A 25,142-nucleotide genomic window follows, 5' to 3' on the forward strand; every position below is an offset into this window, starting at 1 on the left:
GGGGATCGGAACTTCAATTAAAGTTATTATTCTAAAAAGTTTAGGCAATAAGGAAGTGAATGAGCGGCCCCTCCCACTGGTTTAGCTCCGGTATATTAGGTCATCTGTGGATGGCACTGTTATGGGGTGGGGGATCTCTGGGTGACACATATATAGCAGTGCCATCCACAGATCCACCCCCCATAACAGTGCCACCCACAGATCCCCCCCCATAACAGTGCTACCCACAGATCCCCCCCATAACAGTGCCACCCACAGATCCCCCCCATAACAGTGCCATCCACAGATCCCCCATAGTAGTGTCATGCACAGACCACCATTAGTTCAAAACCCACCAAAAGCACACAAACTTCAGGGAGGATTCGATTCACACTGACATCAGTTTGTATATGGGGACCTTGTGTTCTGCCATAGGGCGCTTCTTTTTGGTGTTCTATACCTGCATAATGTATAAAACTTTCCACACTTTTATGGATTCCTGGGAGGTACACACTGTCCCATAGGGGTGGCCAGCACACCGCTGTAATAACTCACAAGACAACCATGGATGAGGATCTTACTCATCATGAAGAATCGTCATTCCCATTGAAGCTCTTGAGATAAAAGAACTTCCAGAATTCAATAAACATCACGTGCAGTTGCAAAATGTCATTTTGGCTCCAACTAAGCAACAAAAACATCTTTTGAGGAGCCCTAGAATAAAACAAGCAGCATTTCATGAGAAAGGTACATTTTTCATTCAGTCTCTTCCTCTAAATGTCACTTCAGTTAATGAGATGATCTGCTGTCAAGAGACTACAGTGTAAGGATTTCTAGAGCAGCTCTTCTCCCAGAAGACCCCAGTCTATGATGAGATGTAGGTTTGGAAAGTGATGAGAGACAATTGGGGCCGGATTAAAGAGGAGGAGAGGGAGGGGAGTGGATCAAATTCTGCAGCCCCATGTACAGATGGGGAGGAAGGAAGCCTACAAGAGTGAGCGATAGGTGTGAGAGAGACGCTGACAGATGGGGATGAGACAGACAGGAACGTGTAGGAGACACATTGCAGGAGACTGAGGAAATAGCTGGAGTCAGCCTGAACAAGTTTGAATGGGAATGACAGATTTCTGAAGATGAGGTGGCACGCTCTTCTCTATGCTAAAAGTCTGAGGCATTAGAGCAGACAGGATGGAGGGAGCTGTTCCCGCAGATATAGGGGAGGCAGGGGAAGAGAATGAGTAATTTGAGGGAGGAACAAAGAAAAGTTCAGTCGGGTTTAAGAAAAGTCAGAGGAAGCGTAGAGACCTCTGGAGTCAAAAACGGTGCCATCCGTGGATCCATCAGCTGGCACCCATGACAATCCATTCAGCTCTTACTTTCTGGCTAGTGCTGGTCACCCCCGCCTGGGTGGTGACAGGTCACCCACAGTGTCTGGATTACAAACCCCCATTTCAGCCCTCAAAACCCCTGGCTTTTTGCACAACTTATTCCTCCTTTGGATGCTGTGATGCAGATAAGGACAAAGCCATTGCTGACAGGTTCCGCTACATCACTGAGTTCCTGGACCACACTGGGGTCAGCGTCTGTGGAGAGTACATCCGGAATATCCTGTGCCAGGTACTGATCTTCAGCAGCAACAATCTTCTCATAAAAATATCAGTTTTTTTTTCTTTCTTCCATCCCAAATGTCAAAAATGCCTTCATGTCCTTCTCACACTATTCTCCTGTCCATCCATCCAGCCTTTCTTTGTATCTCTTATAATGCCACTGCCACCCGTCTGTCTTCCCCTTTTGGTCTTATCTTCTCGTTAGCTAATTTTTGACTTGTCTGCCCTGCTCAACAATACTTTCATGTCACACTCATTTATTTCTCATGCCCACAAGGTTAATATTTTACCCAACCCATAAGAAGCCCAACTCTCGGACCCCCTACAACTTTCACTGAGCCCAGATCAAGTTTTATAGACAAAGCTGTTCTACCTCACATATCTCTATTCTCTTCCATGCACAACGTTTTGTCGAATCCCTCATATTTCTGACCACTTTTTTTTTTTCTATCATAGGCTTTACACTCTATTAAGGTCCACCCTGTGTTCACTCCTATTCGTAACCCATTAGACACCACCTTTCTCTACGTTCCTCCTGCTTTCTCACAACTCATTTCCATAGTTTTTTTTTTTTTTTTTACATGTCTCGTGTTCATTCTTCTGCCTCTCTTTCCTCTATCCTAACTTCTAGCTCTCTTACCCTGTGGTCTATAAACTCATGTATCTGTCTTTCATGGCTTTTGCTCCATTAGCCCACTCTGCAATGTCTCTTGAATTCCCCTCACTTCCAAAATAACATCTTTCTCCTTTGAAACTGGCCAAAACCAATAGTTTTGTGACCAGATAGACATGCTTGTACTTTGCCTTTCTTCCTGAGACACAGCAGTGTAGATTAATTCAGGTTTCCTATAAGTGTTGGAGTAAAGTCTTTCCAGGCCAAAATTGAGCAATGTCTAGGACCTGTGTATGGAAGAAGAATAGAGATATTTCATGGCTTCTTGTGGTCTTCTCATTTAAGGCTTATGCTGAATGTATTGTTGCAGACCCATCTTCTCTCATGGGGATCTTACCTTCCATTTTACCTCATCTGTTTTCCTTAGATGTCTACCATCCTCCTCTTCCACCCTTTCCTACCCCTCTCTCTTCTCCTCCTCCTCCGCTTCCTCCTAAAGCAACTCCTTCCCGCAGTTTCTTTTCCCACATTTAATAGCAAGTGACTCCATCCTGTCTGCCTGACCCCTACTGGTCCTGTCTCTCTCCCCTCCTTTCTGTCTCAGTCACTGCACGTCTACTTGCAGCTTTCGTTCGTACTTTTCCATTCTTGACATTGGTTTGAAGACTGTGAGACCTTTGTAAGACTGTGTATATGATGCACCATGTAATATAGTAATTTGTTTTTGGTTTCATTCAGACACCAGGGATAATTATTGATCTTCCCCAATCTTCCACTACGTTTTCCTGCAGCTCACAGGCAGGCAGAGCAGATTGTAAGGTTAATATTACAGCTGGCGTCCGGACAGGGAATTCTGCATGTGTGAGAGGAAGCAGCACAAGGCTCCATTGTGGTCTTTAAGGAAACCCCTTGTGAGAGGATGAGAGAAAACTATGTCTGGAAGCCAAATATATACACAGGGGCCAGAGACTAGAGAAAGGGGCTTATGATCCGGGAAGGAAGGGGGGGGGGACCCCTGTAGGCAATGTGACCAGTAACAAGTGTTTGTTTCCGAGTATTTCCATTATAAGTGCAGGTCCCATAGTCTGTTTCATCTACTCCATGTTTGCCTGTACCTCCAGAAAAAACTATGTCACAATCCCAGCACTTTAACAATAGCAACTGCATAGTATATGAAATGTACCTACACCTGTTACATCAAATACCTGCAGAATGCATTGTCTATATGCACATTTATAAATTTACTAGCAGTCAAAAGTAATTTACATACCATAAAGACAGCCAATGCAGCTACAGTACTGTATTTGCCACTCAAGCTGATGCCGTGTTCCTCATAGTTGGTGTGAACCTGTACTGGCCTCTCGCCCTCCACAAACATGGCAAGGTCAATTAGTATTGTAGATGGGAACAGTTTAAAGGTCTCACTGTGGTTTTCTCCTACATGGGCTGAGAATAAGAAATTGCAACCAAGCAACTTGGCCTTTTGTAACTTGGAAGATGGGGCTGAGGGTTGGTTCCTCAACCAACCCTTGTCCCCCATGGTTGGTGTGAACCTGTGCTGGCCTTAGACCTTACAGAACCATGGCAAGGTTATAAGTAATGGAAATGGAAAGTGTCTAAAAGTCAGTTTACCCTTTTCTCCTACATGGGATGGGAATAAGAAGTTGCAACCAAGTAACATAGCCTTCTGTATCTCAGAAGATGGGGGGTAAGGATTGGTTCCTCAATAAACACTTGTCTCCCATGGTTGGTGTGAACCTGAGCTGGGCTCCAACCCTCCACAATGTTGGAACTGTAGGTTTGGTGGACCAAGAAGGTCCAAGAGAAAGCGGACAGAATAATGGGCGCAAATCCACAACCAGAGATCGAGAACAAATTGGTTTATTCAGGACTGAATATACCAATATACCTTATACAGGTCCTGAATAAACCAATTTGTTCTCGATCTCTGGTTGTGGATTTGCGCCCATTATTCTGTCCGCTTTCTCTTGGACCTTCTTGGTCCACCAAACCTACAGTTCCCACACTCACCCTTTTGGCGGTTCGGCACCGACCAAAGGGTGTTTTTTAGGACAGAGCCGGCGGCACCAACCAACCCTAATATCTACTCAGCTCTCATTGTAGTTGCATCCAATAGGTGCAACTTTAACAGGTGAGCACATTACCTCTCGTCTGAAAAAAGGAAAATAATCCCTTACATATTCACCCTATGAGCGCCTTCTCTTTCTTTTTGTCTACATCCACAATGTTGGAGGAAGGGAGCCACCCCAACATGTTGGATGGGGCTGAAGGTCGGTTCCTCAACCAACACTTGGGCCCATGATTGGGGTGAACCTGTGCTGGCCTTCCACTCTCCAGAACCATGGCAAGGTTATAAGTAATGGATATGGGAAGTGTCCAAAAGTCACATACCCTTTTCTCCTACATGGGATCGAAATAAGAAGTAACATAGCCTTCTGTATCTTGGGAGATGGGGTAAGGGTAGTTCTTCAATGAACACTTGTCTCCCATAGTTGGTGTGAACCTTAGCTGGGCTCCCACCCTCCACAATGTTGGCAAAGTTAATAAGTAGTGGAGAGTGGAACTGTCCAAATGTCACATTGCCCCTTTTCTCGTACATTGGATAGGAATAGGAAGTTGCAACTAAGTGGCCGTCTATATCTACGGGGTAAGGGCTTTTTTCTCAACCAAAACTTGAACGTCTGAAAAAGTTTTCATTGTATAGTCATGGTACACCTATAAACTCCATTATAATCTGGTTTCATCCTATTTTCTAGGAATGTTCACCCTATGCAGCCCATTTATATGATGCAGAAGATGCCAACACTCCTCTCCGTGACCTCCCTGGTCTATGTGGTAATTACTGTACAGAATTCTGGTTCCGGTGCCGGATCTACACTAAGTCTGATCGTTGAGGACCAAGACCTATCAGCTATAGAAAGTGATGTTGTTAAATTCTGTAGTCTCCTGACAATAGACGATGTAAATTACTGTTACCCCAATGTCTTGACGAATGCAGAACTAAACTCTGGCCTTGGGAACATGCAGGAGGATGAAGACGGATGTCTTCAGTTGTGCTTACAAGAAATAGCCAACGGACTACGGAATCCAGTTGCTATGGTGCATGCCAGTGATGGAACCCACCGCTTCTTCATAGCAGAGCAAAAAGGCTATGTATGGGTCTATCTCCCAAATGGTTCAAGAGTCGACAAACCTTTCCTTAATGTTTCCAAAGCTGTTCTTACATCCCCTTGGGCAGGAGATGAAAGGGGATTTCTGGGTATTGCTATGCACCCCAATTTTCGACACAATGGAAAATTCTATGTTTACTACTCTATCTATGCAAAGAAGGAGGAGAGGATCCGAATTTCTGAGTTCCACCTATCTACTGAAGACATGAACATGGCGGATCACAAATCCGAACGGTATTAAGGAAGGGTGGGAGAAACTTTTCTATTCATTAGTGCCCCTAAATGGTTATAATCCTAGATACAACATGAATATCAACTAATAAAACCAATTTTTAAAAGGATCAGGAGAGTTTTCATGTGATCATAGAGTCCATCATGCTACCACTATGTGGCTTTTCTTCCCAATCCCATATAGTTAACATGCATCCATTCATATTATGGCTATAGCTTATAGAGGGGGATGAGATTAGAAAAAAGGTCTGTTTTTTTTTTTTTTCCCTCCAGAACAGCGCCATTCATGTCTATTAGCTGTGTCTGGTATTGCAGCCCCTATTCAAGTGGTAGCGTGATGACCCATGTCTGGAGACACATCAGTGGACATATGCACAGACCATGCACTTCACTTTCTATTTAATACTACTATATACACAAAGAATTTGGACTTTCTGGCATAAGAATGACCACAGCTGTGGTATGTCACCAGTCCTTTAGCCATTGAACCCTGTGTTTACCTCATCTGGTATTTGACAATTGCAGAGTAAGGTCTGATTTATATCCAATTGTAATCCGAGAGGAGGAATGTGACGGAACTTTTTCCATATTAATTGTCTGGCTGGATGTAATCTATACTTTGTGGTGAGGAGTCTGTGTATACTGGGCAAGAAGGGAGGATGTAGGGACAGCTCAGCATGCACGTACGCCATCCACGATACCCTTGCACCTCCTCTTTTTGTGGATGGACTTTAGAGATCACTCACTGAATTTTTAATGAAAAAGTTAATACAACGCAGACAGAAACCAAGTGATTTCTAGGGCATGGTTTTTGGAGGTAGACCTTATTACTATTGTTTTTGTCTCATCAGTCAGGACCACCATAAGAAATATCTGAGCCCCATATGGACAAATGTCCATCGCCTCCATTTTGTACCCAATTGCATACATCAAGTTCCACTTTTCAGCCCCATAGCCCGCTGAATTTGATCTTCACTCACTGAAGCCTATAGTATAAAGTACACATCTGTGAAATGAAGGCCACCATGTTCAGAACCTGATCACCCCCATTTCCTAATAAATTTAACAATTTAATTAAGTGAATTTTTGTAGCCCCCATGCAGAGACTGTTGGGTAGCAACCCTAAGACAAAAGGTCCATATTTGCCTGGGCCCCTAACAGCAGTGCCTCCTTTACTGTCCTGATGCCAACCTGTATTATAGTGTAGAAAAACGCATACAAAACTGCATGTAAAAACTTTGAGGGGTTGTCCACTGTGGACAATCCCACTTTTGTTAGAATGGCCGCCTGATGATACGATGATCACCTCGTATCCCTCCGATCAGCGGTGGAGGAACCCCACACCAAGAGTTCAGTTCCACTGCAGCGCCACCACAGGGGAAGTAAAGCATTACACATTTCCCACTGAAGTCAATGAGATGTACATGTAATGGAAAGGGAAGCTCTCTATAGCCACTCTCTGCTCTGAGGTTATTGAACAAGATACCTCCTCTATTATCTTAGAAGTCCCTGCAAATATTAGAAAATGAATTGTTTAAACCATGTGAAATAACTACACGTCCTCCACGTATGGGCTGATATGATCACACAATGCATTCCTTAGGTATAGGTTGCGGCCCCTGACCTAAAGATTATGCAAATGTTATATATTACCCTGGATAACCTAATATGTCTGCTCCATAGAGTTATCATAGAGGTCACGGAGCCTGCATCTAATCACAATGGTGGCCAGATCCTGTTTGGAGTAGATGGATATTTGTACATATTCACTGGGGATGGTGGACGAGCTGGAGACCCATTTGGAGAATTTGGGAATGCTCAAAACAAGTGAGTACAATTATTTCTTAATTATGAATACTAAATAGTTAGAGCCTATTAACTGTAAATAACAGAAGACGGGAAGAAAAAGGTCTACAGTTTTATATAGAACCTTTGGTACCCCCAGGAAATTTCACTTATCCTGTGGAGGCAATGTATATAAACACAAGGGCTTAAGTAGAGGGAATAGAGGGCCTTCAGTTACTAACCCAGGGTTCTGAGGGAGCTTAATGTCCACAAAAGGACAAGCGACATAAGGTAACTGTGCAATGTGATAGTTGAGGGATCCCATGGAAAGTTTTTGATTAGGGTTCAGAAGCTTCTGCATGAAGATATATTTGGCAGTAAATATATTTACTTTTTATGGAATAAGGGATATCCCTACATATTGCAGATCTTCTGACCATGTGTGTCTATTGACAGGTCCTCTCTCCTGGGCAAAGTTCTACGTATCAACGTGACAGGGAATGACAAGGGCCCACCATACCGCATACCAATTGACAATCCCTTTCTGAGAGACCGTAAAGCAAGACCCGAGGTCTTCGCCTATGGTGCCAGGAACATGTGGAGATGTTCAGTGGACAGGGGCGATCCAATCAGCAGGAAGGGTCATGGGCGCATTATTTGCGGTGATGTGGGCCAGAACAAATTTGAGGAGGTGGATCTCATCCAGAAGGGAGGAAATTATGGCTGGAGAGCAAAGGAAGGGTTCTCTTGTTATGACAAAAAGTTGTGTAACAATGCTTCACTTGGTAAGTGACTTTAAACTGGATGGTAATCTATTGGTGTAACCTACTGGTTTGTCCAGGATAGGTGTGTGTCTGAAGAACTAGGGTTTGTCTCATCTTGGTCTTTTATAGCCGAGATGGGAAAAACCCACAGTAAGTGCCAACCTGTAAAAGGCTGAGATGGGACAACCCTTTAAAGGAATTATCCGGGATTAGAAATACGTGGCTGCTTTTCTGTAAAAACTGTTGAGAAATATATGGGTCATATGTAAAGCATATGTAGATATAGGGGCTGGATCAGTCCACGTATATCATTTCTAAATTTTGGGGGGCATCTTCCTATTTTTCCAGTCAATGGTATTAGCCAATGCTCACTTACACCTAAGAACAAGATATTATAGACCAAGGGTCGTCTACCTTTGGCACTCCAGCTGCCATGAAATTACTATTCCCAGCAAGTACATTTGATTGGCTGTTTGTGTGACCGCCATATAAGTAAATAGGGCATTCTGGGAGTTTGCTGATCCCTGTGATAGACTTTCACAATTGTTTTTGGCTTTGAAGTGTATTGAATGTCTGGAGATATGCCAAGTATAGTTAGCTAATATATTCCAGAGATTCACGCAATTCAGTTCGTATATTATCTGAACAGATCCAGCAAAGTCATCTGACATAAAGAGTCATGGAAAAATATTTCCTAAATCTGGAGAGGATTACACAACCTATCCAATAGTATCTTAGTGTATAATGTATCCTGACTGATCCACATCACTAGGAGTCACCACATCTGTCTATCACATGAAGAGTCTTCATTAAAGGGATTCCGATCTGCTCTTCTATACAGTTTCAGTTTCCCCCTGATATCCTGACCTCTCATTTACCTATTTCAGATGATATCTTACCAATATTCGCCTATCCACACTCACTTGGGAAGTCAGTGACCGGAGGCTATGTCTATCGTGGATGTCAAATGCCCAATCTTGTAGGACGTTACATCTTCGGGGATTTCATGAGTGGGTGAGAATAATTATCACTAACTCTACCGCAGATTACGTGGCCCCCATGTTGTCCTCTTCAAACAGCTGATCGATGGGGTATGGGAATTGGACCCCTGCCAATTTGATATTGATGACTTATGCTAAGGATAGGTCATCAAAATTAAAGGGGTTGTCTCCTCTCAGACAATGGGGGCATAGCTATAGAATATGCCCCTATTGTCTGATAGGTGAAGTTCCCTATTTCGAGAACGGAGCCCTGAAAGTGGTGGCGGGTGCACTGTGCATGCTCAGCCACCCTCCATTCATTTTCTATGGGGCCGACGAAAATAGCAGAGTACTGCAAAGCAAGTGAATGGGAGCGGTGGCTGGTCATGAGCGGTGCGCTCCCATTCACTTCTTTGGGAAGAGCGCTTGGTGGTGGCCGGACCAGAGTCCTCCAGCCACCACTTTGTGGGGCTCCGTTCCCAATATAGGTGTGGGACCTGCACCTATAAGACAATAGGGACATATCTAATGATATGCCCCCATTGTCTGCGATGAGACAACCCCATTAAGCACATGGGCAATCCCTTTAAATACACACAAATCTCCATGCTGCCAATTATCAATATGTGTTAGATTTTCTTACTTTGTTTCTAGACGCCTAATGTCTCTGAGAGAAGAGAAGGATGGGAAACAGTGGAACTACACAGAAATCTGTATGGGATCCGGCCAAACCTGCAACTTCCCTAAACTGATCAATGCCTACTACCCATATATCATATCATTTGGAGAAGACGAGGCAGGTAACATGTTATATGTATAGCCATATGGTATACTGTATGTAAACTCATAGAAAATTCAGTATAAGTCATAGTAGCGAGTGGGTGCGGAGTTAGCAGTCGCTAGTGGGCCTTACTGCTAGGCCCAATATAAATTGCACATAGTAGGTGGAAGACCCTGTTACAGATTTAGAGTTGTGTTCCAGGAGTTTCAAGTCAGGCCCTTGAAAATTAGGAGCATATATTTAAATTTCAATATGAAATATGAGGGAACTATCGCTATCAAGCGTAATCCTCGAAGGCGAGCACATAGAAAATACAATGTGGCTATAGGGGGAGGTTGCATAGTAAAATAAGTACAGTGTAACAGGAGATGAGAAGCAATTGGCGATATAAAATTGCAGAAAATGGTCAGTGGTCATTTGTTATTTATGGGGGAAACTGGCAGCAACGGTTCATTTCACCTGCAGCACCTCCGCAGTTGATATGAAGAATTACATGGTGACAATTTACATCACTTGCCAGGTCCTCCAGAGAGGGAGAGACCCTTTGCAACCACTTTCAGATCCAATAATTTGTTGGAGGTCCTGAAAGAAGGATCCCCCTACTAACTCGAATAGGGTAATTGAAAAAGACCAGTTGACCCCATTGAACACCAGTGAATTCTCATGACCAGTAATTAAACCATCAGGACCAATATGGCGTGTGTCAAATCAGAGACTAGCCAATGCTTTTGTTAGACCAGGCACATTTCAACCTCAATATCTTCCTCATGTCAATAAATTTTGACTTAAGGAATATGGAGGCTGTGAACGCATCACAAGAAGTTAGAATAAAAATGACTTATTAATCGTCCATGTTTTTTCTTCTCTTTGAAGGTGAACTGTACTTTTTGTCCACGGGAACGCCCAGTGCAGCAGTGGCAGCAGGAGTCATGTACAAAATAGTGGACCCGTCAAAGTAATATTTTACTTATATCTACTATATATGAGTCACAGAGTCAGTTTTGGACACAGTGGGTTAAAGTTGAAATTATGGGAAGAGAAGGTACAAACCATATCTTAGTGTCCATATATTTGGTCATTCTGCTGCTATGGACCTTTCAAGACACATACATTTTTATGGTAGTCCCTGCTGCTGGTAGACTAAGGTCTCATGCACACTACTGCATTGAAGATAAATGTATGGATGTGGACTGTGATGAGCCCATACTGTACCTCCGTAGGTCTCTAATTCTATAATGAAGAACCAATATATTTTCTCATCTGCTTGTGTTATGCAGTTTTTTTTACCCCCTAGTAGTATTACATCTAGGAAAGAATATGATGCCTAATGGGTCACCATGTGGTAATGCAGGCCCATAATGCTTTACACTGGCTTTACACTAGTAATTGGTGGAGAGTTAACCAGCCACGTAAGCAAGAGTTAAAAAATGATCAATAAATAACTTATGGGAAAATGTTCCTTCTCTTACCACAAACCTCCTCCTCTCCATCTTCTACGAGAAAATAAAAAGACATTGTTCACCATTGAGAGGGTTCAAGATGAGGACAAGGCCTCTTCGTTAGTGTTTTCTTACAACCCCAGCCTGTCTTGGAGACTTCCTAATTGTCTTACCAGCAATGCAGATACCTTTTCTCCTCTGATTTGTCTTAACAGAAGAGCTACTCCAGGCAAATGTGCATTTAATCCACGATCTGTCCCTGTCAAAGGAAAACTGGTGGATTTCTATCCAAAGCAAAGTGAGTAATGGTCTGTAGGACAATATCCAGACACAGGTGCAGTCATGTTGTATGTGTTTGTCTTTCCCCATCAGCTGGAAACAGCTGGAAGATGGCAAGATGTTACCTAAGGTCATTAACTTGGTTAAAATATATTCACCGACTGATGCAGAAAGGGATTAACTTTTTATTTTTCTCCACAGAACTCATTCTAAAGTCTACAACTATGACAACTGAGTCCACTCCAACCTCAAGCTCGGCCAGATTGCATGACACAACCAGATTCAGCACAACATTAAAACCTCACTTTATTGCTACATCTCCTGCAAGCACACCATACAGGAGAATGACTACCCCTGGATATGTTACAGCTGCCCCTGTCCCTAAGCCAACGAAAGGGGTAACACCAGTCCCAAGGACAGAGAAAAGTTTAGTAACTGTGGCTAAGAAAGGAGGTAAGGTTACTGTGTCCTCCCGGCCTACAAGTCAATGGATTCCCACCAAAGGTTGGCAGAGTGAGCTAAAAGAGGTCTTCATCACCACCAATAAAGGAAGATCACACTCGAGCTTTACTCCCAACCAGGGAACGTCCCACTCAAGGTACACGTCCCACTTAAAGGCCACATCCCCAGCTCCTACAAGAAGAACCTTGGCAGGAAGTAAGACTACAGGCAAGAAAGGCCCAGGGGTAAAACGGAAGAGGAAAATCTTGAAGAAGCAAAAAGTAAAGATCATGAAAAAAATTAAACATGGGACTGTCCGTCTGGTCAATGAAGATAAAAAACCTGACCGAGGAAGGGTGGAGATCCACATTAATGGAGAATGGGGGACCGTCTGCAATGACAGATTTGACAGCAAGGCAGGCTCCGTGGTGTGCAGGCAGTTGGGGTACCCCTATGTATTGAAGGTTTCCAGAAAAGCAGAATTTGGGGAGGGCAAGGCATTGAGAATTCTCCTGGATGAGGTGAAATGTCATGGGTGGGAGAAAACCCTTTTGGAGTGTCGAAGGTCAAAGATTGGGGAACATGACTGTGCCCACGATGAGGATGTTGGGTTGGTGTGTGGGATGGAGGATAGACACTTGGATAAAGACCTATGAACATAGAGAATAACTTTTTTTATTTCTTTTTCCTGAGACTTCTACATAGTAATGAGCGGCAGGGGCAATATTCAAATTCTCAATATTTTGGAATATTTTGTAGAATATTTGTCATACACTCACCTAAAGAATTATTAGGAACACCATACTAATACGGTGTTGGACCCCCTTTTGCCTTCAGAACTGCCTTAATTCTACGTGGCATTGATTCAACAAGGTGCTGATAGCATTCTTTAGAAATGTTAGCCCATATTGATAGGATAGGATCTTGCAGATGATAGAGATTTGAGGGATGCACATCCAGGGCACGAAGCTCCCGTTCCACCACATCCCAAAGATGCTCTATTGGGTTGAGATCTGGTGACTGTGGGGGCCATTTTAGTACAGTGAACTCATTATCATGTTCAAGAAACCATTTTTCCAGTCTCCAACAGTCCAATTTAGGTGAGCTTGTGCAAATTGTAGCCTCTTTTTCCTATTTGTAGTGGAGATGAGTGGTACCTGGTGGGTTCTTCTGCTGTTGTAGCCCATCCGCCTCAAGGTTGTGCGTGTTGTGGCTTCACAAATGCTTTGCTGCATACCTTGGTTGTAACAAGTGGTTATTTCAGTCAACGTTGCTCTTCTATCAGCTTGAATCAGTTGGCCCATTCTCCTCTGACCTCTAGCATCAACAAGGCATTTTCGCCCACAGGACTGCCGCATACTGGATGTTTTTCCCTTTTCACACCATTCTTTGTAAACCCTAGAAATGGTTGTGCGTGAAAATCCCAGTAACTGAGCAGATTGTGAAATACTCAGACCGGCCCGTCTGGCACCAACAACCATGCCACGCTCAAAATTGCTTAAATCACCTTTCTTTCCCATTCTGACATTCAGTTTGGAGATCAGGAGATTGTCTTGACCAGGACCACAATCCTACATGCATTGAAGCAACTGCCATGTGATTGGTTGACTAGATAATCGCATTAATGAGAAATAGAACAGGTGTTCCTAATAATTCTTTAGGTGAGTGTATATTCATGAATTCACGAATTCGAGATTATATTCTTGATTGCGAAAATCGGCAATGCATTATTTGCGTAATGCGCGCAAAATACCGGCGTGGGTTAGGCAACTTTTCTATTGGTTGCTAGTGATGTTGCAAAGCTGTGACAAAGCCTTCTCATTGGCCCACAAGCTATTCACTTGAATGATATTGAGCTGTGCCTAGGACATGTGACCGATAAATATGATATCTCTGGCCTAGGAAGACACCTAAGTACTCACGAAGCGCCACGGCCCTTTTGAACAGTTGATCGGCTGAAGTGCCAAGAGTCGGACCCCCGCTGATCTCATATTGATGACCTATCCTGAGGATAGGCCATTAAGATGAAAATCCCAGAGAACCCCTTTAAAGTGAAAGCTGTGCTTTTATATACAGAGAGGTGTCATGATGCTACTATTCGAAAGGTGGTAAATGTCCGCAGCTGGGCTCAGGGCATTGCCACGTCCAGATCAACCACGGGTCATATACAGCATAGCTGACTGTAACATACACCCATTAGTAATGCAGCAGGTCTGCACTTCCTTCTCTTTTTTTGCCCATCTGCAGGACTGGTGTTTTTGTTTCTTTTTGCTGATTAAAGCAGAGATAAGAAATATTTGCGACACCCCCCCCCAGCCTCCGGCTCTCCTGTCACATGATGCACGCTCAACGTACTTTGGTCTGACTAAAGGAAAGCTGCAAATGACTCAGCTGTTTCCACAGTGCGTGGCTGGGGTGTCGGTCACATGTCAGCTGCATGCTACTGTGCGTCCTGGTGTGCACTCCTGATGGCTGCTGTGGTGACAAAGTGAACAAGTTGTCCTCTTGCTGGAATAAAATGAATAGTCAGCTGAACAATCAGAGAAGTCCTTGTTTTATTTTTCCCCCACTCTAGAGGAGGTTGTGTGGCCCCTACAATCACATAGGATCGCATAGCTACAAATAGCAAAAGTGGGTTTTCCCACTAAAGTAGTGGCATGACCCATTCTCATCGAGGGGATAGCACTGCCAGGACCGCTGCCAATCCTTAATATTAAGGGGGCTGCTCCGCTAAAAACCTTGGGCGTAACAAATAACTCATGGGTCCAATAGCAAAACTTGGAATGGGACCCCGCTCCACCATGACTACTTTCAGCAATGAGTTCAGAAACGTTTATGATTGGTTTCTCTAATGCGCAGGTCTAATGCACACAGTGATGTCACAGTACATGGTGAGTGATATAATGATAGTGGGAATATACATGCACTAGTGTAATAATAGTGGGAAAATGCACACAGTGATTGTGCTACCCCATTATAATGACATCACTATGTACATTACCCCCGTGCTGTCACATCACTGTCTGCATTACCCGTGTACTGTGACATCACTGTGTGCATTACCCCTGTACTGTGACATCACTGTGTGCATTACCCCTGTACTGTGACATCACTGTGTGCATTACCCCTGTACTGTGACATCACTGTGTGCATTACCCCTGTACTGTGACATCACTGTGTATTTTCCCACTATTATTACTTTGCTGTCTGCGTTATCCCATTATAATTGCGTGATGTAATAATAGTGGGAAAATGCACACAGTGATGCCACAGTACAGTGATAATGTACATAGTGATGTAATTATAATGGGTAACCATGCAAATCGATGTAAAATTTAGAATGAGACCACAGTCAGTTTTCTATGCCACCTTACATACATTTCACCAGTAACTGCACCTTTTGAGTTGAGAGGGGCCCCCTTAGTTGTTGGGCCCCACAGCACCAGCTACATCTACTAGTCTACTACCCTGGTTGCTACATTCATGTCTGTGGCACCTTCGTGGCTCTCTTCTGCGCCTAGCTATTCACTTGAATGGGTCTGCACTGCCGATCTCTATGCACCGTGAAGACAGGAGCATCGCTCTGTAGGAAAATGCCAATAAATGCCATTTACCCGATCATTCTCTGCATGGAAGATGGTAATACCTGGGCAGATACAAATGCAGCAGAGGTGAGTTTGTATTATGACAATGTGATTTGCCATAGAAATGCAGGTAACTCTAGGTTTAAAGGGGTTGTCTCTTGAAGTCAGCACCTGAAGCTAGTTGATCTCTTACTCATGCCTGGCAGCAGCTTATCCCCTCTTCCTATCCCACATGCATGCTCGTCAAAGCCAAGTGCAGAGGTGTATGAGGAAGCCAGGAGACATACTTATCTAATGTGCACGGCCACTTTTAGTAACAGGGTGATTCTTCAGATGAAACACAGTATGTGATGGCCAGAGGAATAGTGTGAGGTCCAGTGTAAGAACTCAGCTCTAGGGCACCACCTAATGGAAGAATGTCCATACTACAAAAATAGGCAAGGATCAAGCCTGACAAGTTGGATATTTTCATTTGTTGGGTGCATTAGTTGGCATACTTGGAAACATACGATAGGTCGGCTGCAGTGGACATGAAGACCCCGTCAACATTCGCCAAACAAGAAATTAATCCGTGCATCAATGGCAATTTTTCATTTAGGATTTCATTCAATTTCAATAAACCATTAACATACTTGTCTATTCTCCTGGATTGTCCATAAATCACCTGAAATAGGCAAGCTCTACCAAACACCTGACAAGCTGGAAGCCACCACTAGGTGGCGCTAGCTGCATATTTACGTATGTGGTCTCTATTGACTTCAATGGGGAAGACAGCCAGAATGTTATCACTAATTTCCATGGCGCCATGCTGGCACGCTTTATGGAGGGTAGGGGAACACATATACCACTGTATGGCCAGCTTTTTGTGCCAATAGATAATCCAGTTTTTTTATCCCAAAATGTCAGCAATTATTATTGAAATAAATATCGTCAATATGTTCCCAACTAATATGCATTTAACCAGTTAAAGACTGGGCCTTTTACGCCGAACCCCACCCCCCTCCCAGGTACATTTTTTTTTAAAGCCATAACTTTACGATAAATAATTTTTGCACCTTTTTTTCGGGGATGCATGGGGCCTTATTTTTATGCTTTTTTTTAATCTTTTTATAACCTGGAAAAATAGTCTGTTTTCCAAATTTTTATTTTTTAATAGCACATTGTTCAACTTTAAAAAAAAAATATTATTATTAATTTTCTTTATATACTTATTATTTTTTTATTTTACACTCTGTGCTTCTATAAGGTCATACAAGACTTTTGAGGGACATTAACTTTTTTTTTTTTACATTTTTATATCGCAGTATAACCTCACTGTAGAGCTGATCTGGGTTTGCTAAGACCCAGCAGCCCATGCAGACTCCTGGCCCCCAGCTATGACATGATTGCTGGGACCAGAGAAGGAGGTGGCATTGCTGCTTCCTGATCTCTATATACAGCTCTCGTTCAGCTGTATATAGAGTGATGTGGAAGACAGGGACAATAAAAAACTGTCCTTGCCTTCTCTATGTGGAGACCTGCTGTCACCAACAGTGTGCTCCCTGCCCCCACAGCTGCATCTAATAATGCAGCTTCAAAATGTTTTTAAACATCCATTCATTTAACCACTTGCTGACCGCCATGGATTAAATACATCCGGGCTGTCGGCAAGTGGTTAAATACAAAGGACAGAAGCTGCTAGACACCTCTGAAGCAAACAGTCTGACCTGACCTCATCACTTTTACTTTTCTATGTTCGATCACACAAAATACTATTTTTCTATAAGAATCCTTATGGGAAATTTTGTATCTGAATCCAGAGTCTAGATTCTGCTGTTACCTACATGTGATGGCGCCCCCTGCTGTTCCTTCAGTTCTCTCTCAGAACGACTACCTCGCCACCACCAATGGTGATAGGGAGTGCAGATTCCTATTGGCTGGCCTGTACAGAGTCCGGAATCACTCCACCGCCCGCGTACAAGACGATCCAGGTAGACGGAGCCTGTGTGACCACCAACACTGGACACATTAGGTGGAGGTTATCAAAGGGAATAAAAAGAACACTAGGGGGCACCCTCAGAAGTATGCAACAACAAACAAGAGTGTTTTTTTAATAATTCCAATGGAAAAAAATGAATGAAATGTAATAGTTAATGGTGCAATGTCACCTTTTTGTCTGAGGGTGCATAGAGACACCCATCAATGAACAGCTTAACACAGTATTAAATGAGCTACTAATATTTTATTGAACTTACTGCATAGACGTCAGTGACGGTAAGTAAACGGTTAAAAACTCCATGTTACAAAGTGTACAATAAATTAATGAAGAGACACAGATCATCTTCTGATGAACAGCTTCAGCCCACATCCATTACAAAATACAACATAAAAAAGTTAACATGTGCATATCGACATATGGACCAGTAGAAGCTTAGTCAGCGCTTCTGGTCTCTACAATTATAAAACAGCAAACAGAGCACTATGCGGCAAAATGGCAACTGTTCGAGCATGCAAGTGTATGGAGGTTGGTGGGTGGAGATATCTTATAGGTATGGCCAGCGTTAGCCGCTTCCACCCGCATGGCCTTGTGTATGGTCTGGAAGTACTTTACCGGCTAAGGACAACTTTTGGAGCAATATTTTTTATGATTGCATTTTACTCATTTCGAGCTAAAAATCATTTTTTCAATTGGTCTTTATTAAAATATATTCAGCTGTTCTATTACAAAGGTGTGACTCGTACTGTTACTTTGTGCAGGTCATCTAATAAACCTAATCTCTAAATCACTAAAAGTTCATAAAAACTAAAGGGCCCTTTACACAGGCCGACAATTGAACAGATTATCGCTAACGAGCTAGATACTGGTAATGCTTGTTAGCGGTGATCTTGCGGTGTTAATGCACCGCCGATTACCCGAGAAACGACTGAAACACAGTGAAAATACAGAGCCTGCTACTAGAGAATCTCACAGCTGAACAGAGAAAGGGGCTCCAAATTTTTAATAAAGACCAACTGAAAAAGATTTTTAGCTTAAAATGAATGCAAAGCAATAATAATAATAATTAAAAAAAATGCCCCCAAAGTTGTACATAGCCTTTAAGGAGATAATTTTACCATCTGCCCCATGGGTGGAAGTAACATTTGGGGATGAAGACTGATGGGACGGGTGAGCTGGGCCATGGATTTAGACAACATTGAAGGCCAGCACCTGAAAGAAGCAGTTTATGGAGTCCATTTGGCTCAAGTTTCAATTAAACTACAAATAATACACTGGCCTACATGTTATGGCGTCCTTCCTATAGCCCTTACTATAGTGCATATTAGTGAATGCAGGTCTTCCATTCTCCATGGGGGGCAGTAATAAAATTGCCTGATTCGCTAGCCACCAATATGTCTGTCACCAGCCATAGATTTATATGTTTTTACGTCTTGGGAAAACAAAACAGATCTGCTGCGCCTCCTGGATATGACTCCGTTGTCTCCAGGTCCACAGCAGCCATCTTTGTGTCATGGTATATACATGCAAGGATCAACATTTCACAATACTATTTACTTTACAGTTTTTCTTACAGTTTAGGCCTATGACCCCCCCCCCCCCCATTCCATGGAAATTATTCCATCTAACAAAAATATAGAATATAAGATCTGCAATCTGACTGGCCACTGGGGGCAGTATGCTTTATATTACCACTGAGTCACAGAAAGAAGTCACCCAGGCTATTATATAAGTCAATTTCAGACCCTTGGTAACACATAGACTTACATGGTAGTCACCTCCTATAGGTTGCGCTACAGTTTTCTTCCCTTTTAAAGGAGAGCAATATATTCACTTTCTTTCACTTAAGGGAAAAAACACAAATGTAACCTGCATAATTAACATAGTCATCTTATTGGAAGCAGATCTAAGCAGTTCACGAGGCTGTGACAAGCACTGGTCAGCTGTGATTGCTGGTGGAACCGGGCAGCAAATATTCAATTCCTCTGCAGCGCCACCGCAGGAGAAATTGGGTATTACACAGTGAATGGGTTATCCGTATAATTCACAGACGTAAGGTCCTCCAGAGAGATGCACATCCCGACCTATCCCTTGGTTGAACTTAATGATCTTTTTGCAACCGTATTAACGATGTAACTACTTTTGGGCTAATAGATAAGGCTCCTAAATGCCCTCTATAAAAGGGGTGGTCCAGTTTAAAGAGGAAGGTGATCGAACTATAATGAAGAGTAGATGATTATTTATCTGACAGATCCCGCGTCACTGCTTCGGTCCTCCCGGTGGGGCTCTCATTTCCTGGCTGCATATTATTGCTGCAGCCAATCAATCACTGGCCTCTTCAGTGCAAGTGATTGGCTGCAGCGGTCAAAATGTTGTCGACATGATGTCACTGTTGCAGCAAGGAAAACAGAGCCCTGCCGGGAGGATAGAATGGCGTGGGATCTATCAAGTAAATAATCCTCGATTCCGTATAACAAGTCGATCCTCTGAGTCATCTGGTTTCCTCTTGGACAACTCCTTTAAATCATTTTTCCTAATGGGATCTTCAAAATCAAACAACCCTTTCAATATAGGCATATAACTCTTAAAATTTCAGAGTAATTGTGCAAATAACAATAGTGCCGTTATCCATGTCTCAGCATTCCCATTTTTTGGGGGGTGCTGTCTCAAGAATGGGACTACGAAGAGGGTGCATCTTGTGAGGGCTGCATGTCCAAGTATTAAAATGCCCACTGCTTTGAGATTCATATATTGGGAGGTTATGCTGTTGTCTATGGCATACCTCAGTCACATTCCAGCTCTCATGTTTTAAGGAAGGCTAGAAAAGCAGCAATGTGATTGATCGCCTCAGTTTTTTCTGCGCTAGTTTTCCTGCTGAATTTTTCAAACCGTCTCAAGATAATAAAAAACAACATACATCTATAAGGTATACCGTATTTCCTGGAAATTGTGCAAAACACAGATATAATCTCGGAATATCGCAACAAAACAATAATCTGACCCACAAACTGACAATAATACTCACTGCATACAGGTTAACCCCTTAGTGACAACCAATACACCTTTTTATGGTGGTCACTAAGGGGCCTAAGGCTAGACTGCTGCCTTTTTACAGAGGCCCAGTCTAAGCGCTGCAGGGGTCTCCCGTGCAGCGGACAGCGGGGGCTCAGCTCTCACATGAGAGCTGGGCTTTTGCTCTAACTGCCTGACAGAAGCATTGTTCCGGGCTGTTTAACCCCTTAAATGCTGCAGTCAATAGTGACTGCAGCATCTAAACAGTTACAGAGGGAGTGGACTCCCTCTGTCTCCCGTCGGCACCCCACAAATGAAATTGCGTGGTGCCGATGTCTTGGCATGGCAGCCTAAGGAAGGCCCAGGTCTGCCTTCAGCGTATTCCGCTGGTGGAAGTTAGTATAGCACTAACAGAATAATACATTGCATTGCATCAGCAATGCAATGTATTATACAAGGGATCAAAAGAGCACGTATTAAAGTCCCCTTGTAGGACTAGTTAGTACATAGTTTTAAGAAGTCTTATTAAATTAAAATAATACAATTTAAAAAAGTTATTGTTATTGATGCCCAAAAAATAAATGCCGTAAAATTTATAATGCAAAAACTCCTAAAGAGTTAATAAAAGTTAATGAGTAAGTTATGTGTACCCCAAAACAATGCCATTAAAAATGACAACTTGTCCCACAACAAAAAAAAAAAAAAGGCGATATCGATGGAAAAATACAAAAATTTATAGATTGTGGAAGGCGACATCACTATGGGGTTAAAATGTTATTAAAAATATGTTATATTCCCTTTTTATTGGTTTCATTTAAAAAAGAAGGTGCTAATGTTTTGTTATATTTTGCCGAAAAGCTTCTTCCATTACAGGACATTTAGGGGTAAAAAATAAGTACACGTGCACTCATACTATGGCAACAGTTTTCACAGTGAATTTTACCAAGTTTTCTTCTTTTTTAACCAATTTCCCTACAGCTCCTCTGCAGAGGAAATGAAGTATTACACAACTGACACTGGTATCAATGGGCTCTCTATGTAATGCTAGGTCCTCCAGAGCAAGAGATATATATGGCATAAGCCTGGAAATTTCTATACGTCCTGTAGTACAACTCCATTGAAAGGAAAGCTTGAGCAGAGCCATAATATGGCCATGTGCATGAGGCCTTAGGACCCCCCATGAAAAATGTGACAGTCTGAATGAGTGGTGGCAATGGCACGAGCATAATTGTTCTCCCAACATCTGGAATATATATTTAGCTATCTATTCAGTCATGGCACATAAAACTGCATGTCGGAGGGAAATTACCTGTTAAGAATATTGGGTAGTGTAAGACGCTGCTAGAACATACAGAAAGGTGAGAGTATAAAAAAAAAAAGACGTCTGGAAATAAGGCACATAATCTAGGTCAAGCTCAGGTCACTCCAATAAGAGATCCAATCCACATCTCCCCTACCGTCTTAATGTAAACCTATTATAATGACTTGCGGTCACACAGAGTTCAGAAGGACATTATGTGCTATAGGAGAGGTTGCCTCAGTGCCAGGTACAATGTAGGTTCCAGGTTATCGGTTGATGGATGAATAGCTGGGTTGGGTCCCTGTAGCGAGTGGTCTTTTAGGTTCTCTGTCAATCACAGTGGAGTTGGACGTCTCCAGAATGGGTTCCTGGTCATCCTGGTCATGTAGGTGAGGGAGGTAGAAAAGATCAGTCAGTCCATGGAGATCTGCGGCTTTGTGGAATGTCTGCAGGACGAGCAGCATGGCCATGAGACCAAGTAAGAGGTAGACTGTGGCAGAAAAGAAGACAAAAATAATAAGAGTTATTATTTTTTTTTAGTTTTTGTCATTTTAAGAGATAAACATTTAGAACAGTTCAAAGAACCAGATTGACACAAATCAGGGAAAAATATGGGCAACGGTTTGGTACATTAGACAGATGTCATAAAAGTCTGGCAGTGTGATTCCTTCAGGGCTGCCTTTTCGCCGTTGCTTCATAATAATTATCTTATACATTTTAATATCATGTTTAAAGGATAACTGTCACATTTGGACCCCAATTTCAATTTTCATATATGTAGTTACTAATAACATGATATTCCAGAATCAGTTACTATTAGACTTACTTACCCCATATTTCAGAAGATTCAGCCCTTAGCAACCAGTCTGCATAAAACTGCAGTTTCACTATTCTGTTAAGATGGCCGCCACTGCCCTCACCCTGAGGCTAATCCCGCCTGACCTCACTACCCACAATGCATTGAGCTCCTCGTGCACGAGCTTCTGCACCTCAACCAATGATTGCTCTCCACACTTAAACATGCCCTCCTCCTCCTTCTATCACATACACTTTAGGAACATCCCCCTCCCCTAAACAGTGCCATCCACAGATCCCCCTCCCCGACGCTCACAGGAGTACATTTATAAACTGGAATCCGTAACTTTAACTTTAATCATCGCTCATCTCTTTACTTGGATACATTACTCTCAGCTCCGGTAACAGCAGGCAGTGCGGGGGGCGGCGCTCACTCACTGACGTAACGCGCCTACTCCTCCCATCAGGCGCGTGACGTCAGTGAGTGAACGCCGCCCGCACTGCCTGCTGTTACCAGAGCTGAGACTAAGGTATCCAAGTAAAGAGATGAGCGATGATTACAGATTACAGCTAATAAATGTATAATCCTTTGAGCTGCGGGGCCCTGTATATTCTAACCCCCAGGTAAGCGTCGCCGTCACCATGGGAACACCTCCGGGTTAGAATATACCATCGGATTTGAGTTTTCACGATCTCAGTGAGATCGTGAAAACTCAGATCCGATGGTACATTCTAACCCCCAGGCAAGCGTCCCCGTCACCATGGGAACGCCTGGGGGTTAGAATATACCATCGGATTTGTGTTTTCACAATCTCACCGAGATCGTACTCGGCTGTACAGCGCTCTCACTTCCAGGAATGGATGTGAGCGCGCACGCACGTAGCAGGGCAGCCTGCTCGTGCGTCTCCCGTCCTCCAGCACAGCCAACAGATAGATATATATATTTTGACAGCTTAAATGGGGCTAGGAGTCCTAAATCCAGTTAATTAATATTCTGACACCCAAAATGAATCTCAAATGGGATCTCCAGTGATCTGCTTGATCAACTAAAATGAGAGAAGACTGCATTTCATTGTGAATTTGATAAATATAAATCAGAGTTTGTCAAGGGTAATATTATTTACAAAGGTCCACAATCCCAATACTTACAGGCCACAGATACTTTGTAGAGCTGACGGAGCCATTGGTTGTCCTGCTCCCCGGGGACGTAGTCACCAAGTCCAATTGTGCAAAGAGAAATAAAACAAAAATAAAACGCGTCCAGGAAAGTCCAAGAACTCTCTATGGTGCTAAATATGGCGGACGGCACCACAAGGAAACATATCAGCACTGCCAAAGCCAAGATCACAAGATGAACCTTTGTGACATTCTTGCGGTCAAAGCCTCTGCGAAGTTGGAAGTAGTGGATTGGCTGGTAAGTACAAATGGACATGAGGCGTTGGACAGCTGCACTGAGGAGCAGCAATGTGAATGGGACACCAACCAGAGCATAGAAAATACAGAAGGCCTTCCCGGAGTCTGTGAGAGGAGTGGTATATCCATAACCTAAAAAGAAAGCCAGAATAATCATTAGTCTATAGACATAGTGCATCAGCATTACACACCGAGAAGTAATTTTCCTGCACCGCCTTCTGAGATACATACAGTTATTGCATCAAGCTGACCCCCAAAAGTGTGAGGTCTAAGCATGGGGCAATTAAAGGGCGATAAGTGGTGGAGGGGAGGTAATTGCAACTTTCTGCTTGAAGTTATCTAATATGTAAAGGCAAAATAAGAGATGATATCTTGTACCCATTTTATTTTCCTGAGTACAATACAAATAGGGAGAACTAGTTGTACTAACTTGTATAGTTGCGGTTAACCTACTTTGTACACAGTTTTTGTCTCTTGTCAGCAGGTACTTGGCTCATCATATGATCCGTTTCCTCAAAGAAAATTTCAGTTTAGCAGTTTAGCGTTAAGTAAGACTGTACATTATTTCTTAAAGTAGAAACAGTTTACTGTGTGCAGAGGTGACATATTACTCATACCACAGACAGAAAGAGAGTAGATAGAGAAAGATCAAGAGAGAGAGAGAGAGAGAGAGAGAGAGAGAGAGAGAGAGAGAAAGAAAGAAAGAAAGAAAGATGGAAAGTAAGAGAGAAAAAGCGCAAGAGAGAGAAAAAAAGTGTAAGAAAAGTGTGAGAGAAAGAGTGCAAGGGAAAGAGCCAGAGAGTGAGAAAGATGGAGCAAGAGAGAGAAAGAGTTCACGCAAGATAGAAAGATAAAGCGCAAGAGAGAGAAAGATAGAGTGTGAAAGAGAGAAAGATGGAGCATGAGAGAGAAAGATGGAGTGAGATAAAGAGGACGCAAGAGAGAAAGATAAAGCGCGAGAGAGAAAGAGAGA

General features: G+C 42.9%; 2 protein-coding genes across 2 annotated transcripts in view; one reads left to right on the forward strand and one right to left on the reverse strand.

Annotated features, from left to right (window-relative positions):
* The first annotated feature begins 271 nt into the window (after window positions 1–271).
* On the forward strand, window positions 272–12,877 carry LOC122919635 (HHIP-like protein 1). Its single transcript, XM_044268772.1, is given in 10 exon segments — window positions 272–1,596; window positions 4,977–5,090; window positions 5,092–5,624; window positions 7,305–7,448; window positions 7,863–8,191; window positions 9,058–9,184; window positions 9,805–9,950; window positions 10,805–10,886; window positions 11,586–11,668; window positions 11,851–12,877. Coding segments are annotated over 10 exon segments (2,718 nt in total). The 5' UTR covers window positions 272–1,332; the 3' UTR covers window positions 12,747–12,877.
* A 4,998-nt stretch (window positions 12,878–17,875) lies between these two features.
* Window positions 17,876–25,142, reverse strand: part of KCNK6 (potassium two pore domain channel subfamily K member 6) — a 22,925-nt gene continuing 15,658 nt past the window's right edge. The window contains exons 3-4 of the mRNA XM_044306310.1: window positions 23,906–24,301; window positions 17,876–22,451 (exon numbers count right to left, since the gene is read on the reverse strand). Coding sequence (XP_044162245.1) covers window positions 22,228–22,451; window positions 23,906–24,301 — 620 coding nt within the window. The 3' untranslated portion in view covers window positions 17,876–22,227. The remainder of the gene's footprint in view (window positions 22,452–23,905; window positions 24,302–25,142) is intronic.

The sequence above is a fragment of the Bufo gargarizans genome, chromosome 9, assembly GCF_014858855.1.
Source record: "Bufo gargarizans isolate SCDJY-AF-19 chromosome 9, ASM1485885v1, whole genome shotgun sequence".
Classification (NCBI taxonomy): Eukaryota; Metazoa; Chordata; class Amphibia; order Anura; family Bufonidae; genus Bufo; species Bufo gargarizans.